A 16,374-nucleotide genomic window follows, 5' to 3' on the forward strand; every position below is an offset into this window, starting at 1 on the left:
GAGGATTGATTTTTTTTTTTTTATTATTTTCTCTTTGATTATTTAGGTTGATGGTTGAGCTTATTTTGCAATTTTTTAAAGGTAGAGTTTGAAAAACACTTAGAAAAGTAACTTACCGGTGTAAGATTGTGGAGTTTTGTTGTACTTGAAGTTCAGGGTTTTGAAACATCACGCAAAAAATTGAAACAAATAAAAAAGTAAATTTAGCAATGCAGTAACAACTAATAGCATCTAGTATTTTGTTAAAGGTCACTAATAAAATGGCTGAGAAGTTTAGAACTTGCAGTAACTACTGAATGGCATGCAGAGTTAGTAATCCCCGTGAATAGTTTTATTATGTGCCTGTCAGCAACGTATGCCGCTTAAATATGCGTTCGCAGAGTGACTATGCTGGTGGCTATATGCATTCTGCCATTTTATTGACCTGATAAATGTTTAGTTTTGATGGCTGCTTGATTTCTACCCAGGCTAGTTCAGAAGTCACAGAGTAGTTTTGCAGAAGTCTTTTCATCTTAAGAAAGCGATTCACAAGATGTCTCCTTTAGTTTCCTGGAACTGAGATGTTTATTTTGTGCTATGTACAACAGCAGCAGTTCTGTAGATTTCATAACCTTAAATATTCAAATTACAACTTTTACTGAAATTTTATTTCAGCAGGTATTACTCAGAATATCACCAAGCAGGAGTGTAAGTAGCAGCGCTAGACAGAAAATAAGTTTGTTATTTCAGTTAAAATCTTTAAGACTGGACATAAAAGTCCCAGATTAAAAAAAATTTCAGTAACTACTTCTTTGAGGACAAATCATCCAGTTCTGTCATCCCAATCCAAAGCAGAACAAAATGAGAACAACCAAGTGTTTGTTCCACAAATTTCCCAGGGCACTCTGAGGTGAGCTTTCATATTTATTTGGGGGATTTTTTCCATTCCTCTGGCCTTGCCACAGAGACATTGTTGAAAGTTGTTTAAGAAGATAAAGACAAACTCCTTTTCTAGTCGGGGTGGTGGTCAAGGTTATGGTGTGAGCAGCCCTTCCCCTGGGGCTACAGAACAAGCACCACATTCAAGTGCTGGGAAATTTTCGTGATGGTGCATCTTCTGTGATCAATGTGAAGTAGTTTGGAAGTTCACCATGCCCTGAATATCTTTGTGACCAGCCATGAAGACAACAGTTCAGGCACTGTGCTCAGGAAACGTTATCAAAGGTATTGATCCAGGGGCATGTGCTTTTCAAGTGTAATTTATGGGAATAGTAACCAGCTTACTACTAGTAATTTGAACTTTTTAATGAGCAGAAGTGTAACGTACCTGTCTAGCATTCTATCAGTCAGTCAGTCCATCTCCCTGCTCCTTTTTGCTTTTTGCTCCCTGTCTATGCCATGTTATTCTAACTGGTAGCCAAATGCAAAAGAAAGGATGTGTTTAAGAACCTGGTACCTAATAATTTCAGTTAAAAAAAAAAAGATTTAAAAATATTTCTGATGCACATTCACAATCCAGATTTCCTGATGATTAATCATGGTGCATGCATTTCCACTGTCATACTGATGTCGACTGTGGAGCTGACAGACAGACTGTTTAATTCATGCAAATTGTTCTTGACAGAGTTGGGATATCTAGGCTTGATCAAAGACCCACTGGAATTGATGGGAATCTTTCCATCCATTACAGGAAGCTTAAGGGTCATCTCCATTATTTGTAAGAATTATTTGTCATCTTTCCCTGCACCCCGTACTGCATGCAACAACATATATTTTTGCTTCTAAGATTTAAAGGGACTCAAACATTAATAGCAAGCTCCATCTTCTCAAGCTGAACCTACTCTTGATCCTGCAGTATCTGCAGTCTGCCTTTGAACTCAGGGCTTGATCAGTGACTACGGGGAAAGGATGCAGTTGCCTGAACAAGTAACTTTTAGAAGACAGCAGAAGTGTTGGAGGAGGACCAGAATAACACAGCAAAGTAACTCAGATTTTGTTAGGATGAGGCTTTATCTTCCACTGGCGAATAGCCTAGTCTCAGGGCAGAGCATCTGCTCTTCTCCATTTGACTGTGCTCCTGGCACAAGGTTGGGTGACAAAATGTCTCCCCTGAGCCAGCTGAGGGTTCCTCCCCACGCTCTGAACCCCACTCGTGTTGTTCTGTGCGGTGGCTATTTTGAAGTCACAGGATCTCGTTTGATCCTCCTGCTGCTGCTACAAAAAGGGTGGGTGGGTCGTTATCCCTCCTGCCAAAATCTTTGTCCAAAATCAACAAAGCCACTTTCATGTTCTGGTTCAAGGACTCGTGCAAACATATTTATGCAACTGTTTGTGGGTTTTCACTCTCAAATAAAATTCCATGAGCAAAGCTTCAATACAGCTGCTTTCAAAAAACAAATTAGAAGATCCATATATATCACCAAAGTGTATTTCACTGAGAATTTGTTACAATATTCTCCAAACATTTTTTCCATTTTGGTCCAAGTCTAAGGTTTGGACTGTTTCCATCTTCAGTGTAATGCTGCTCTAATGTGTGGCGTTTACCCCTGTAGCCTAATGCCATGGAAAGAGTAGAAATAAGGGAAGTTATACAAAGCAAACATTGTCTGCATCTGAATAATTACATTAGATGTTCGATGATCAGGAGATTAAATTTTGTTTGTTTTAAAAAAGACAGCTGACAAGCAGAGAAAATTAAGTTGGCAGGACTTAAAACCAGTTTGGGCTAATTCAATTGTCTCAAGTAAGCTTGATTGCATTCGTATTTTTAATTAATTAAACTTGGGTAGCCAATGCCAAAGCAATGGTCACTCTAACAGCATAGATGAGGGTCTCCAACTTTTTTTTTTTATAAAATCCTAAATTCAAGGGGGAAAAAAATCAACCAAGGCCAAAAAATATGTTCTTCCCTAGGGCTTCATATGTAAGGTCTAGAGCTTTCTACAGCGATGAAGTGCTGGTTTTAACTGCAGACCAGGACACACCGCTCTTTAAAATAAGGAATCTATCAAGCCATTATTCTGTCATAAATTGTAACAATTCCCATATTTTATTAAAAATAAAGAAAACGGATAAAATATTGATTGTTAGAGGGAGTGTGCTTTTGCAACCAGCAGCACAACGTCATCACAGCCCTTGGCTTCAGAGTTTCTGTCCTGCACCTGCACAGCTCTGGCCCTGCCAAGATAAGCACTCTCCATGACAGGGCTACGTCGTCATTTTTAATCTCTGTGAAGGGCCAGGTGAAGTTATGGAGCAGTATAGCGGTTAATGTATAAAAAGACTCTGCTGTGCTCTCTTGGACTAAATTTCCGCTCCGGGGGTTTGCATTGCAAGTAAATAGCAAGGAGCCACAGGGCTATCCAGTAGCACTTTGGGCTTACACACTTTAATATACTTATTCCGGCCATGTTGCTTTGAGGTAGGGCAGTTCTATTAGCCCCATTTTATAAATACAGCATGCCACTGAGGTCTGCAGGATGCAGAATATTAGCTGAAGCATATTTATTAGGAATAGAAAACAGCCTTTTGTAGAATACAAGAGCTAGTGTTCCAGCTTTCCAGATTATTCTGAAATACAAGAGCAACATAGACACTGTTAATAATGCAATCAAAGCAATTTAAATCCTTTTAAAGCATCCACAAAGGATCCTTTGATAAGAAGAAACTTTCATCAGCCTCAAAGACTAGGTACTTTAGTATGTTCTGTTTATTAAGTTTATATGTAGACAGTGGTAATGCCACTTTCAGCTGGAGAAGAGCAGCAGTAAATTATAAGACATATTTATAAGCACTAGTGTTAGACTTGCTGGTTTTAAATGAAAAATGTATTTATATTAATATAGCTCTATATGGGGTTATTCAGTGTTTAAAGATGCGATTTGTTTTCCATTAGGACCGTGGCTAGGCACAAAACAATTCTGTAAACTTTAAAGGCTTTGCGTTTTGGTTTGGGGTTTTTTTTTGACAAAAAGAAGGAAATTGCTACGAGTGTGCACTGTATGATGGGCTGTGAGAGTCTGTTTAGTTCAGTCAGGGTGCATATTTTTTAATCTTGCTTTTAGTCCCTGCTTTTGTCTGCCTTTTCGTTGTGTGCCCCTGTAAGAGAGCTCACACATAGAAAGCAGAGATGGGAAAAAACCCCAGAAGTGGTTTTAGATTTCAACTGGGTGGTTAGGATCTCTTTTAGCAGCATCCCCCAAGTTTGAATGAGGAGGGAGGCATGTGATTTTGGGACATCTCTAGCTGAAGTTTCCATCCATTCCAGGACTGGTGGGAATTGCTTTGACAGGCATCAGCCCCTTGGAAAAAGAAAGCTTTACTTTTGGTGTGCCAACAGTCTTACGAACTGACTGCTGGCCCCTTCTGGCTCTGATGCAGCTCCCTGTTGTCCAGCTGGAGCGTAAGGACTGAGGGTTCCCTTGTGTTTGAACGATTTCTTCCATGAGTTTGGTGTGCTTTCTGTTGTTCTGGACTGAAGCAGGCTAGAGGAAGAGAACAGCAGATGAATAATAGACTTGGAACAATGTCTGTTTGAAAGATTTTGATTCACCTTGAAAAAGAATTGGTAAGAGAAGATGAGTTCTCATCTTGGGTCATTGAGCATGAGCAGGAAATGAGCAATTAATTCTTTCTACATCCACTTTGGGGTTTCCAGTGTTAAGGAGGTGGATTTTGGTTTGGGTGGGTTTTTCTGTTTTGTTGTGGGATTTTTCAGGCAGCAGAATTACATTGCATTTGGATCTTAGTTTTAATAGAGGCTGATTTAATGCCAAGGAGAGCAGAGATCCAGAGGCCAAGTCCAAATTTTCCCATGCAGCAGCATGGTGCGTGCCTTCTTGGCGATTCTCCAGTGCATTTCTTTGAAATATCTTCTCTTGGGATTCCAGTATATTAAAAAGGAAAATAAAATGCTACTTAATAGATAGTACATAAGTGGAATCATTGGCCACACCAGTAATGACCAAAAAGCCAAGAAGATGTTCCTGGCTTTTGTAGACTTGAAAAGGATGATTTAAACTGAGCTAATCCCTCCCCACACACAGCTACAGGAGGAAACCTCACCAGCTGGTTGCAGGTGTTGGATTAGTAGCCCTTCAAAATGAGGGCTTCTGCCCAGAAGCAGAAGTACAGCTTCCCATAGCAGTCTCGCTTAGGCACCTGCAGTTTACACTGAATGAAATGGCATCAGAAAAGAATGGTTTTCAGCCAAGAGTCCACACATGGTTTTGTAGCTCACCACTAACCCATCAAAAGCCGCAGGTATATGGCAGATGGGAAGCAGGAGGGGGACCTGGTCTCTCTGCAAACCACTGTCTCTCTCCAAAATTGCTGAGGTGCTATTTTAAGCCAGAAAAAAATGCTGGGTGTTTAAATGGGAAATTAAGATGAAAAAATCTTCACAAGGCACAGGGAGTTTTTTATCTGATTAAAGTATTAGATTTTTTTTGCCTTTTACTTGAAGGTCAGAGGTTTTATGGGGAGCAACTTTCTTTATTACCTTGTTTTGTGTTTTTCACTTCATCAAGGTCATGTTTTGATCAGTATGAAATTTTATTAATAGGACTGTTTTTCCTAGGCGTGTGCTTAGATATTTTTCAGAACCTTACCAGAGTATCTGTCAGGGAATAAATTTGACCATAGACTTCAAATGATGATGGCATTTTCTGTACACAGGTGTAACTATTTTGGTATGTTACGTGTAATGGGTGCTCCTTAAAGTAGGATTTCAATACATAATCTATGAAGTAAAGGGGAAAATGAGTCAGTAGAATTTAGAATAAACATTATTTATATTATTTATCTTGTGAATGTTTGTGATGGCATTTTATATAATACCTTTTCTATATTAATCTATGTCTCTACTCTGTTAGGAAGATAAAGAATTCACTTGCATGCACACATTATTTACCCACAATATTTTCTAAATAAAGAGTTTGGTGTCAGTGAGAAGTGACTGCTTTCCTAGGGCTTTGACCCACCCAGCTTTTCACCCCTGTTTTGGGTGACTTTGCAGGTGTTAAACAGGATTGCACTGAAGCAGGATGATCTGACTACTAAAGTTATCGCTCTCAGAGCTGTTTTAGTTACACTTCATCATCATAAGCATATGGTTTCACTTCCAAGTGTTTAACATTTCTATTTCCTCAGGAAATCATTCTTTCTATTTTTTAAACTTTTGAAACTGAATGGATATTTTTACTGGCAGGCAGACCAAGAGCGACACGATGATTAGCCCCAGCCCAAGGGAGACCCTGGCTGCGGTACCCGCCTGGCTCTCCATCCTTTTGCCTCATGCAGCAGCTCATGAGCACAGCTTGGGGTGCTTCAGCCGGGTCTCCAGGGTGCAGCATGCTGTTAAAACACTTCTGCTTTCCTTACTGTAATAAAATTATCCACTCCTTTCTTCTGCTTTAGCTGAGAGGTGTTTTTCTTTCTTAGTCCACTCCAGGGCCCATGCACCCCAAGAATTAGTTGAGAGCAGGCTCCTTTAGCTGACTTAGTGAGGCCAAAGGCAAGATCAGGGCCTAAGAAAATATTTTGTGTCACCTACAAGGAATGAAAGCAGTTGCATCATGTATTTATTGTCTGTATTGGTATATCCGGTATTTAAACGAACATGACCAAGGAGTAGATGGCTCCAGGGAACTGCTTTGGCTCTTGTGTTCTCGGAGATTATTTCTGGTATTTCCTTTTTCCTCATTATGAACAGGTCACCCTTCTCACATGTTGGCGAAGTTATGTACCATAGGAGAAATTCTGTGCTCATGTCTTCTTTAAGTTTCATTTATCCACATATGTAATAGTGTTTAGTTGCTTGTTTTCTTTTCCTGCTATGCTATACAGTACAGTTATCGGATGTACAATTTGCACATTTATTTAGCTGATATTGCTAGCCCTTTCGTTAGAAAAGCATCCTCTGCTACAGTGAGTGTCACCATATCATAACAACCTGGATAAACTAACTGCATTTTGTACAGCAAGCGTCACCATGCATCAAATAGTGTTGTACAAGAGAAAATATAGGGCAAACTAGCTGATTAATGTATTTGTTCCTTTGTGTTTTATTCTGTTACAAATTGAGACAGTCACAGTTTTTGCACTGCTTGTTTAACATGAGGAAGCTTGCTGTGGGTTTGGGCTTCTGGAGGGATTGAGTCCTGCTGTCAGCCAGGCTGTGCGCTACTGATATTCAGGGAGTATATTTTATTCATACCCTCCGAAGAGTTAGTTAGTCAAGGTAGCAGAAAACAGCATCAGACAGATGTAGTTCAACCTCCAGGCCTCCCAGGAGAGCTCACCTGAGCTGCTCAGCCTCTGGCTTGGGGCCAGCTGTGGGACATTGCGAGTTGCTGTTTTGATCCACTCAGGCTCTTTCCTAACTCTTCTGCTTACCTTAGCGCTGTGCTTCAGCAATTGCCTTCTCACTAAAAAAGCTACTCGGTCAAGCAGCACAGGCTCGTACCACTTGCAAGGACACCCCCAAGGCTGCTCAGCATCCAAGTGAGCCCACTGGCTTTCTCGATGTATGTGTCTGTGTCATGATGTTCCACGCTGGAGGTTCCGGCTCATGCAAACAAACCAGTGCCACAGGCTTGCTGCTGATAGTGAGATAGACTGGAGGTCAAGTTAGGATTTACACAGTGATTTCAATCCAGTTTTATTTGCTAGAGGGTATTAAAGCATTGCAATCTTCTGGATAGATTGAGCAATATCCTGATCCAAAACAGACTGGGGATGCCAGCCACAAAATGGTGCTGGCACGTTGTTCCAGGCTGCTTCAGAATGCCAGACCAGAGTAGGACCATACTGAACTAAAAGCACAGTCCAGCTAGCCCCAACATGTGTCTCCAGACACCACCCTGTAGTGCTTCAGGGGCCAGTTCCTGAAGTAGAGCCATACCTGCACAGTGGCACAGCACTGGGCAAGCACCCTCCTCCTTCCTCTTACAAGAGGCAGCCTTGGCTGCTCCTGCCTACCTGTCACCCAGCTACAGGTCAGCAAGTCCAACATCCTGTACAGCATTTTCCATTCAGGAGGGATGTCCTGGTTTTGCAGAACGTGGTCGCCAGGACATGACCTGTGATGAGCGAGCCCTTAGGCTGGGTGCCTCCATGGCAAAGGCGAGCTCTATTGGAGCTGTCTGCCTGCAGACATTCTCCTTGGAGTGGATGGACCTGAAGGGTGCAGGGAGCCAAAGCAAAAGGGGAGTAAAAGGCGTTGCAGGAGCAGCTCCAGTCCTGAAAGAGAAGTAACCAAGGCACTGACAACTTGTGTGGGTTTAGTATGTCTGTTTGCAGTGCTGTGTTATGTGTTTAGAAGCTGGTTGTTTCCATAATAACAGCAAGTGCCATATGGCAGCGAGGAGGGTGGTGAGAGGGATGCTCAAGGAAACACAGTATGTTGTTTGACATGTGTGTGCTTCTAGAGGAATAACGCGTCTCAAGCAAGTACTGCTGCTCGAAACAGGCTGGGGGATTTGCTGCTCTCACCAGAAAAATATCCAAAGCCCTCGGCCTTTGTACCAGTGCAATGCCAGTTAATGATGCCTGCCCTGCTCCCATGTTTTCCTGTGGATAGTCTTTGTGATGAGTAAAGGACCTTTTGGTTTACTGGGAGTAATGGTTCTGGATGCATCAGCACAGGGGAATGACATTTAAGCATGGTGTTTAAGGGGAAATACAGTTCTGTAAAGGAGTGCTGTGTGAAACTGAAACCAGCTAGATGCTGTATGCTCCATCCATTCATTAATGCTCACCGAATAAACAGCAGAAATTCTGAAACCTTTGAAAATACATAGTTTGCAATACTTGTTTAGTAGATAGTGGGTTGAGCACTTCCAGAGATTAGGGGCACTTTACTGCATATCTAGGAAGCATCCAGGAAGGTCTCCACAAATTCCAGTTTTTCCTACCATTTAATGTATGACTCACATTTCAAGTACTTGTAATTTGCTCCCCACATTCCCACAAACACCACCAGTCTGAGCAGTAACCTTTGCAGAGTGCCTATATTTCCACCACAGAAAAATGTGAAATTATTTTTTCATAACAGCTGAATGGCTTTTGTGGGACTTTAACCAGCATCAGCTCTATAAAATTGAGCCTCTCTTGTTTGAGTCTTAAAGCCATTAATTATATTTGTATTTGGACACCTGAAACATGGTGGCAAGGAGATGGCAGCAGTTCTGATTTGGGTTGTAGTTCTGCACTCACTTGCAATGCTTTAAACTCCTAACCGACCCAAAAGGCAAAGCTCTTCTCATTTTCATGATTCTCTTCTCTTTATTGCCTCTAGAGAGAGATTACTGCAGCATATGCGAAAAGCAGCCGATCGGAAGGCTTCTCTTTCGGCAGTTCTGTGAAACTCGACCCGAGCTCGAGTGCTGCATTAGGTTCCTTGACTCAGTGGTAAGTCAATTCTTGTGACATTTCAGGGTCCTTCACAGCGCTCTCCTGACAGAGGAGACTCCCCTGACCCCAAGAAATCAGTGTTTCATGGGATATGATTTTGTGTCTAACACACCTGAGGAAGCAGCGGACAGGGCTGACCCCGTCAGCATCCCCGCATCGTCGGCAGTAGAGGGGCAGCACTGCACGTGGGGTTGGCACCAGCCACGGGGAGCATGAGCCACTGGAGTGGGAGGACGGGCACCCCAGCACGGTGTTGGCGTAACCTCCCTTGATGTCAATGCCCAAGCAGCTGAGCTGCTGTGAGTAATGTCTTTTGATGTGGGGGAAGCTTGCAGTGCTAGGAGGCCCTGGGAGGAAAGGGAATATGATGAATGGACTGACAAGAGAGGATGAGGAGTATGATAATACTAATATCCATCTCTTACCAAGCCTTTTCATCAGTAGACTTCAGGGTCATTTACAAAGGACATCCTGATTGTTATCCTGGTTTTTCAAATAGGAAAACAGAGGTACAAGGTATCAAGTGACTCAGCTGAGGTCACCAGGAAACAAATCTGCTCCATTTTCCACCCCAATGAGCTGTCAGTTAACCCAGCCACTGAGAAACACCCCCCAGCCCCAGGGGGACCGGATGCTCTTTCCCAGTCAGGCAGCACTTGGCTATGTGTAGTGCCAGCAGGAGAAGCTGTTCACAGTGGAAGAGTCTCTCAGTGCCTTTCTTGCTGGGATCCTGCAGAAGGTTACGGTGTTGATGAGCCAAAAGGCCAAATCATACCAGAGAGGAAGATGAACTTGTCACTCCTGAGTGTGAGCGTCCAGGGGGCTTCGCTCTTTGGCAAACAAAAAAAGCAAAACCATGCATATCAACAGGAATGAAATTCTTTTGTTAGTACCGTGGTGAAGCTATTCTGAAGTATAGGGAGATGTGAGGATTGCACTGAAGTTGTGAAAGTAAGGGTCTGGGAGAGGACACGTGGTCACTTAAAGTTTATTTGAGCACTGCTGTATCTACAGCAAATCCATAGCATCACAGAAAGTGTTGGATAAAGTCCTATTCAAATCAGTTTTAGCTGGTCACAATTTCTACCTGATATTCCTAGCACTTGTCATGATTTTCCCCAGTGAAAGGTTTAGCCATCAAGGTACATGAAGCTGCTACATCTGACAAATGCTCTGTGCAGCTGTGCTTTAGGCCGGCAGGCAGGAGGGCATTTTGGGTACCCTGGAAGTGTTTGTCCTGCACCGAACCAGCATCGTCTAGTGAGGTGTCTGCCATTGACAAAACACCATGCCCCTGTCCGGGGTAGGCATCCCCGCAGAAATGCCACATAAGGTGTGACGCTCACAGTCCCGAGGAGATGGGCGATGGCTGTCCCTCTAGGAAGCTGCAGAAATCCTTTGGGAGACAGCCACAACAGACTGCTTCCAAGCGGTTTTAACTTCAAACAGAAGAGACAGAGCTGTCCTCGGTTTGGAGAGGGTAAGCAAGGGTCTCTTCTTTTCTCATGCCTCCTCGCAGAGGCAGGCATCATATTTTTGGTTCCAGCAGCGCCCAGGGGCTGCAGAGAACAAGTCCACATTGTGCGAGCCCTGCACACAGCAGGCGCTCAGGCCGTACCGGTTAAGCTGACAGCGGTAATAACGTCTGGGCAAAAGGGAACATTACTGTGTCCCCCCCCAGTGCCACCGGCCCCAGAGCGCTGCATGATAACCTTCGCTGCAGCGCCACCCGGAGCCTCTCCCAGCCTCTCCCAGCAGTGCTGGCTGCCCAGCCTGTCTCTGGCTGCGGCAATTGAGGGCACTGTGTCACTTCATCCTCCTGAAGCCCTGTGGAGCGGTGCCAAGCACTGAAACTCTGTGTCCTCCCAGCATCTGTGCAGCACAGGCAACACCAGTCCTGTGAAAGCTTGTGGTGGGACTGGCTTTGTTTTAAAGTGCTCTCTCCAAGCAATCCCAGACTGATATCCCCAAATCCTTTTGCAAGGGCGTGGTTTGCACACACCCTCAGGTTGCTTTTGCAGACTGGAGCTGCCCTGTGTACCTTTACTGGGCCAGTTAGGTTCAGACTGGCAGTACGAGGATTTCATGAACAAAATGCCTGGCTGCGTGGAGGTCTGAATATTTACTCGTTCTCTCTTCTTTTTAGCACTAATTAACAGCAGTCTCCTTTGTTCATTGATTTCAAATTCTGTACAAGCTTGCTCTCAGCCCTTGAAAATCCCTGTATTAGGCAATATTAAGGTCGAGCAATGGAGCCTGTAGCCATTAAATTGGATGACTGCTACCGAAATTCACCCAGTGGGGTCGCACCACATTGAGTGAGTAGTGGGATTCAGGCCAAGTCCTATGTTAGGCAAAAATGTCCTATAATGAGACCAGAAATTTGACTTTACAGCCCTATTTTGAGACCACCAGGAATGTGAAACCTTTTGGAGACCACCTGCTGTAACAAGCCCCAAGCAGAAAAAACCAAGAGCCTCCATTTTCTTTTCACTTAGTTATTTTTCTAACATGAGATGCAACTTAGCTTTTATGTAATATCAAATAAAAAGAAAAAAAGAATAGAGGAAAATATTTAGCTGTTCACAGACACGGGGGCTGGGGGTGAAAGACCGAGTCTCCTCGAATGGACTTTTCAGCTGAAGGCTTCACTAGACATTACACTTAGCTGGGGTAAAAGGATGAGTGAGCATCCATTTAATGCCATTTGTAAAAACCCTGTCTTGCTGTTAGGGAGATTTCGTTTGGTTAAGTCCCTTACATGGTATATAAACCATCTGTGTATGTGTGTCTTAAAGCTGTTCAAGGCTTTTTCCATCAGAAATGCCAGTTTGTTGATATCAACAAACTCATTAACTCAAAATGTGTTTTTAAACAGTCAAAAGGGCTCTTTTTGCCTTGTGTTTAAATATGAAAAATGTGGTTTCAAGTTCACTTTTCATTTAGAAATGTGAGCTATTATGAATCCCAGCTGTTTGGGTTTTGCCTTCCAATTTTCAGTCACAGATTTTAACTCTCCAGTGGAGGCAAGTGGAAGGGCAGTCGCTGGAGCACGGAGCAATAACAGGGCAGTGCCTGGAGCCTGAGGAAGGAGTGAGCAGGAACTGGAGCAGAGAGAGATGCTGGGAATAACACAGGAGGGAGCTGAGAAAGCAGAGGTGTAAAATTGGTACTGAAACACCAGTAGCCTCCTGCAAATGTTGAGAAGGTGACTCCACTGCTCCTGACTACACCAAGAAGCTGAAACCACTCTGGTAGGAGTGTCTGTTCCCATCTCCATCTCCTGGTGGGTACAAGGGACTGACTGCTGTGGCCATGCCACGCTCCTGCAGGCAACCGACAGCTACCTGCCGTGGCAGAGAGCCCTCCCAGATCTGCAGAGAGATCCCTTTGGCTCCGTTTTTCAATTTTCACATATTTTTAAGCCATACAGTTTCAGGAGCTAAAGAATATTAAGATGAAAATCAAACACTAGATAAAGTGATGTGCCAGAATTAAGGTTGCTGATTCGAGCCCCCCACTGGGTCCCTGTGCCATTGCCCTGGTGATGCTCTCCATCGGTCACAGGCACCTACCAGCTCCCAAACCTCCTGCTTGGCCGCCCCTGAGCCCACGGTCCCATCCCACAGCCAGTCACAGGCTGGATGTTGCTCCCTTTCCCAGTGGAAGTATGTTTGCCCATCTGATCTCGCTCAGCCCATCCCAAGGGCAGCAGCTCTGAAGGCAAGGACACTTCTCACCCCCGTGCCCCCATTCAGCCAGGGTTGCTTCTAGGGAGGCAGGAGCCACTGAAGTAACTACTACCTCCAAAACATCAGCCGAAAGAAAAGTTAGCAACAAACGGCAGCCAGCCCACATCCTCTCGCCATTTGGACTGAAGGATCCGTGCCTGCCCACAGAAAGAGCCTTCCCTGCAGCTCGTCCCATGCAGTCAGGGTGATCGTAAATCCTCCCCTCATTTATGAGCTATGAATAGGGCCCTGTCTGACCTAACTAGTGCATGGAGGAGCTATTAGACTTCAGAGCAGGAGCCTTGAAACACATGCCTGGATTCATCAAAGGAATAATGGAAAATATTTTGTTCCACATGGATTTTAAGTAACGATGTTATTTCTAGCAACTAAGGATTTGCAAACTGTAGCTGTGCATTTGAGTATTATGGAAGAAGGGGATGTATCTTGTGATTTAAGCACAAGATGGAGAGTTGAGGACCTTGGTATGCTTGCCAGGCATGTGGCAGAGTGAGCATGGGGAAGTCACTCTGTCTCCCTACATGGATAATTCTTCCTGTAGTAACAAGTCCGTGGCTGAAACTGTACCAGTATCTGTTGCTGAATAGCTCAAAAGTGGCACTGAAGGGAGAAATAATAATGAACTTAGAAACAAAATGAAATGGGCTTCTAGTACTTGAGCTGCTGTGAAATCAACACTGTTCACAGTTGGAGCTTATGGTTCCTTCTCACATCCTCACTTGTCTGTCACTTCCTACCTTCACCACCATAGTGTCACATTTGCTGAGGATGTCAAACACGCAGTATAATTAAACTTCCCTTATATTCCTTCCCAACTATCTTGAAAGAGAATTAGATACTCTGTCTGTGTGTGTGTGCACGCGCGTGCATGCATTCAGTTCCGCATATGTTGGACCCCATCAGGGACTGCATTTCAAAACACTGATCCAATTCCTGGTAAATTTGTGTCATCTTCTGGTCTGTCCTGATTTGCTTCCTGTTATACAGTTTGGATGGGATGTGAATGTAATAGGGTATCTGTGGCAAAAAGGACACCAAATTTTTTGACGTCACCCTGGTGCACTTCAAATGGCAGATGATGACTTTCAGTCAGGTTTGATTTACTAGGGAGCCAATAAATTACCAGGATCCAGAGTCTAAAAGCAAATGAAGGAGGAAGAAATAGTCATTATTGGATAAATTGTAGAGTTGAATGTGGTACACAAAAGATCTGCTAGATGCTTCCATGCCAAGGCAATGGCAAGGAGTTCTCCTTTCTTTGCAGTCTTCTGCACACTTACATTTAAGTACATTTTCTTTAATAAAATACATTGTTTCTGTTTTCTTTTATATGAAAAACAACTGGTTTGTCTGTGAACCTAGCCATAAACGGTAAGGCCCAAATAAGATGCAACTTTGACCTTTTAAAAAATTGTTCCTTCTGTTACTCTTGCCATTGCTTTATCCCCTAGCAAGGAATCACGGAGAAAAATGCTGTTAAGATGCTGTAAACATTCGAGAGTGCCTGTGCTTTAAGAGCTGATATGACCTATACTCAGATACCATCTAAAATGACAGGAAATTGCATGGAAGATTTTTTTAAACACTTGTATTAAATTTTATGAGAACGTAATCAGTTCACTAAAAGAGAAGTACTACACTTTTGGATTTTAGCTTTTGGTGTATTCTTCATCAGCGATACAGGTTTCTCTTGTTATTTGTGGTCATTGTCATTTCCCAGACCAAATCAGATAATAATTCTAGATTGTTTAAGCAACAACCTGCTATGTATGTGTATAAATATGTAGCTTCAGACTTTAGCTGCAATAGCTAAATCAGCACTGGCCAGATAGATGGGTAATAGCTTTATTACTACATTGGTTTCCATGTCATTCCTAGGTCTGCTTAGCTAGGGTATCCGTTACAGCCTGCTTTCGGATTTATTGCATCAAGTTTGGAGCAGTACATACATCTTCCAGTGGGCAATAGTTCTGAAATTTGTTCTTCCAAGTGCTTGCCAATTCAGCCTGATTTACCTTCTTTTTCTTTCAACTTCCTCCTCATTTATTGTCTCAGACAGCTTGTATTGGACCAGGTTACTTAATTGGTTTGGCAGGACTTTCTGGGATCCCTTTTCTAATACGAGCAGTCATGAAAGCTGTTAGGCTGTTGTCTTTTTTCATTTTTTTCTGGAAAATATTTTGATCCTAAGGCTAAAGCTTTGTAACGTGGGCAGTGCCAAGTGGGAATGTCTCTAAGAATTCATTGTTGTCGTTTAGTCGCTGGAGTCTCACGTGGCACGTGTTGCCTTCAAATACCTGCTATGGATCCAAAATTCCATTAATTAATGTCTTCGTGGTGCACAAGTAACGCTTTCTTTGATTCTTATGTAAAAGTTGTCCTGAAACTCATCAAAAGTCAGTAATGCTACAATACATAGAATAGTCTTGGGGGAAAGTGGTGCTCTTTTTTTAATGTACCGGGGAAGTCAAAGAGAATTTTGCCTATAATATCTGTTCTTCTAAATGGTCTCTCTTGTTTTACCTTGGTCCTAACAAATTCACCTAAGAAATTGGCTCTTAGATCTGCCTTCTGGAGGGACTGAGTCAAGGATCACTAAAAGGGATGGGCAAATCTCTCTGCTTTGCAGAAGCACTGTTAGACCAAGGGGAAAATGTAAATAAATATGAAGGACACATTTTGACCACAAAGACAATCTACTGAAGGAGTTCGCCTGGTGCTTGAAATACCACTGTGGCAAGAATTAACAAACAGTCACTTTCTCTACTACTCAAAGAAATAATTTTACCTCCTGTGTCCGTCTTCCCTTTGAGCAAAACCAAATAAAATTGCCATCTCTAGTCACTGAATGCATTCTGAAAGCAGGTTTGACAAGGCTTTAAATATAAATTAATTACATTTTATTGGTGCTAATTAAGAGACATCGTTTCAGAAAACACACCACTAGGTTTTGGTCAAAAGGTAGTGGAAGGTCTTTAATAGGATTGTGTGTACGGGTTTTACTTCCATCAGAAAATGTTATTTATCCTTCAGATTTTTCAGACAGAGAGTTCCATTAAAGCCGCATCCAAAATGAAGTTATAATGGTGAAATATGAGTGCAAATATTGACTTTTTTTTTTTTATATCTGTTCCAGGCAGAATATGAAATTGCTCCAGATGAAAAGCTGGGAGAGAAAGGAAAGGAAATCATGATGAAATACCTCACCCCAGAGGTAAGGGGCAGCCAA

At 42.9% G+C, this 16,374-nt stretch overlaps 1 protein-coding gene across 6 annotated transcripts in view; it reads left to right on the forward strand.

The window, feature by feature from the left end:
* Positions 1–16,374, forward strand: part of GRK5 (G protein-coupled receptor kinase 5) — a 179,533-nt gene that overhangs the window by 104,126 nt on the left and 59,033 nt on the right. For 5 of the 6 annotated variants that reach the window (XM_064464269.1, XM_064464268.1, XM_064464270.1 and 2 more), the window contains exons 3-4: positions 9,278–9,390; positions 16,282–16,359. In XM_064464269.1, coding sequence (XP_064320339.1) covers positions 9,278–9,390; positions 16,282–16,359 — 191 coding nt within the window. The remainder of the gene's footprint in view (positions 1–9,277; positions 9,391–16,281; positions 16,360–16,374) is intronic. The other variant, XM_064464273.1, reaches the window with a different exon arrangement.

The sequence above is a fragment of the Phalacrocorax carbo genome, chromosome 12 (assembly GCF_963921805.1).
Source record: "Phalacrocorax carbo chromosome 12, bPhaCar2.1, whole genome shotgun sequence".
Lineage (NCBI taxonomy): Eukaryota > Metazoa > Chordata > Aves > Suliformes > Phalacrocoracidae > Phalacrocorax > Phalacrocorax carbo.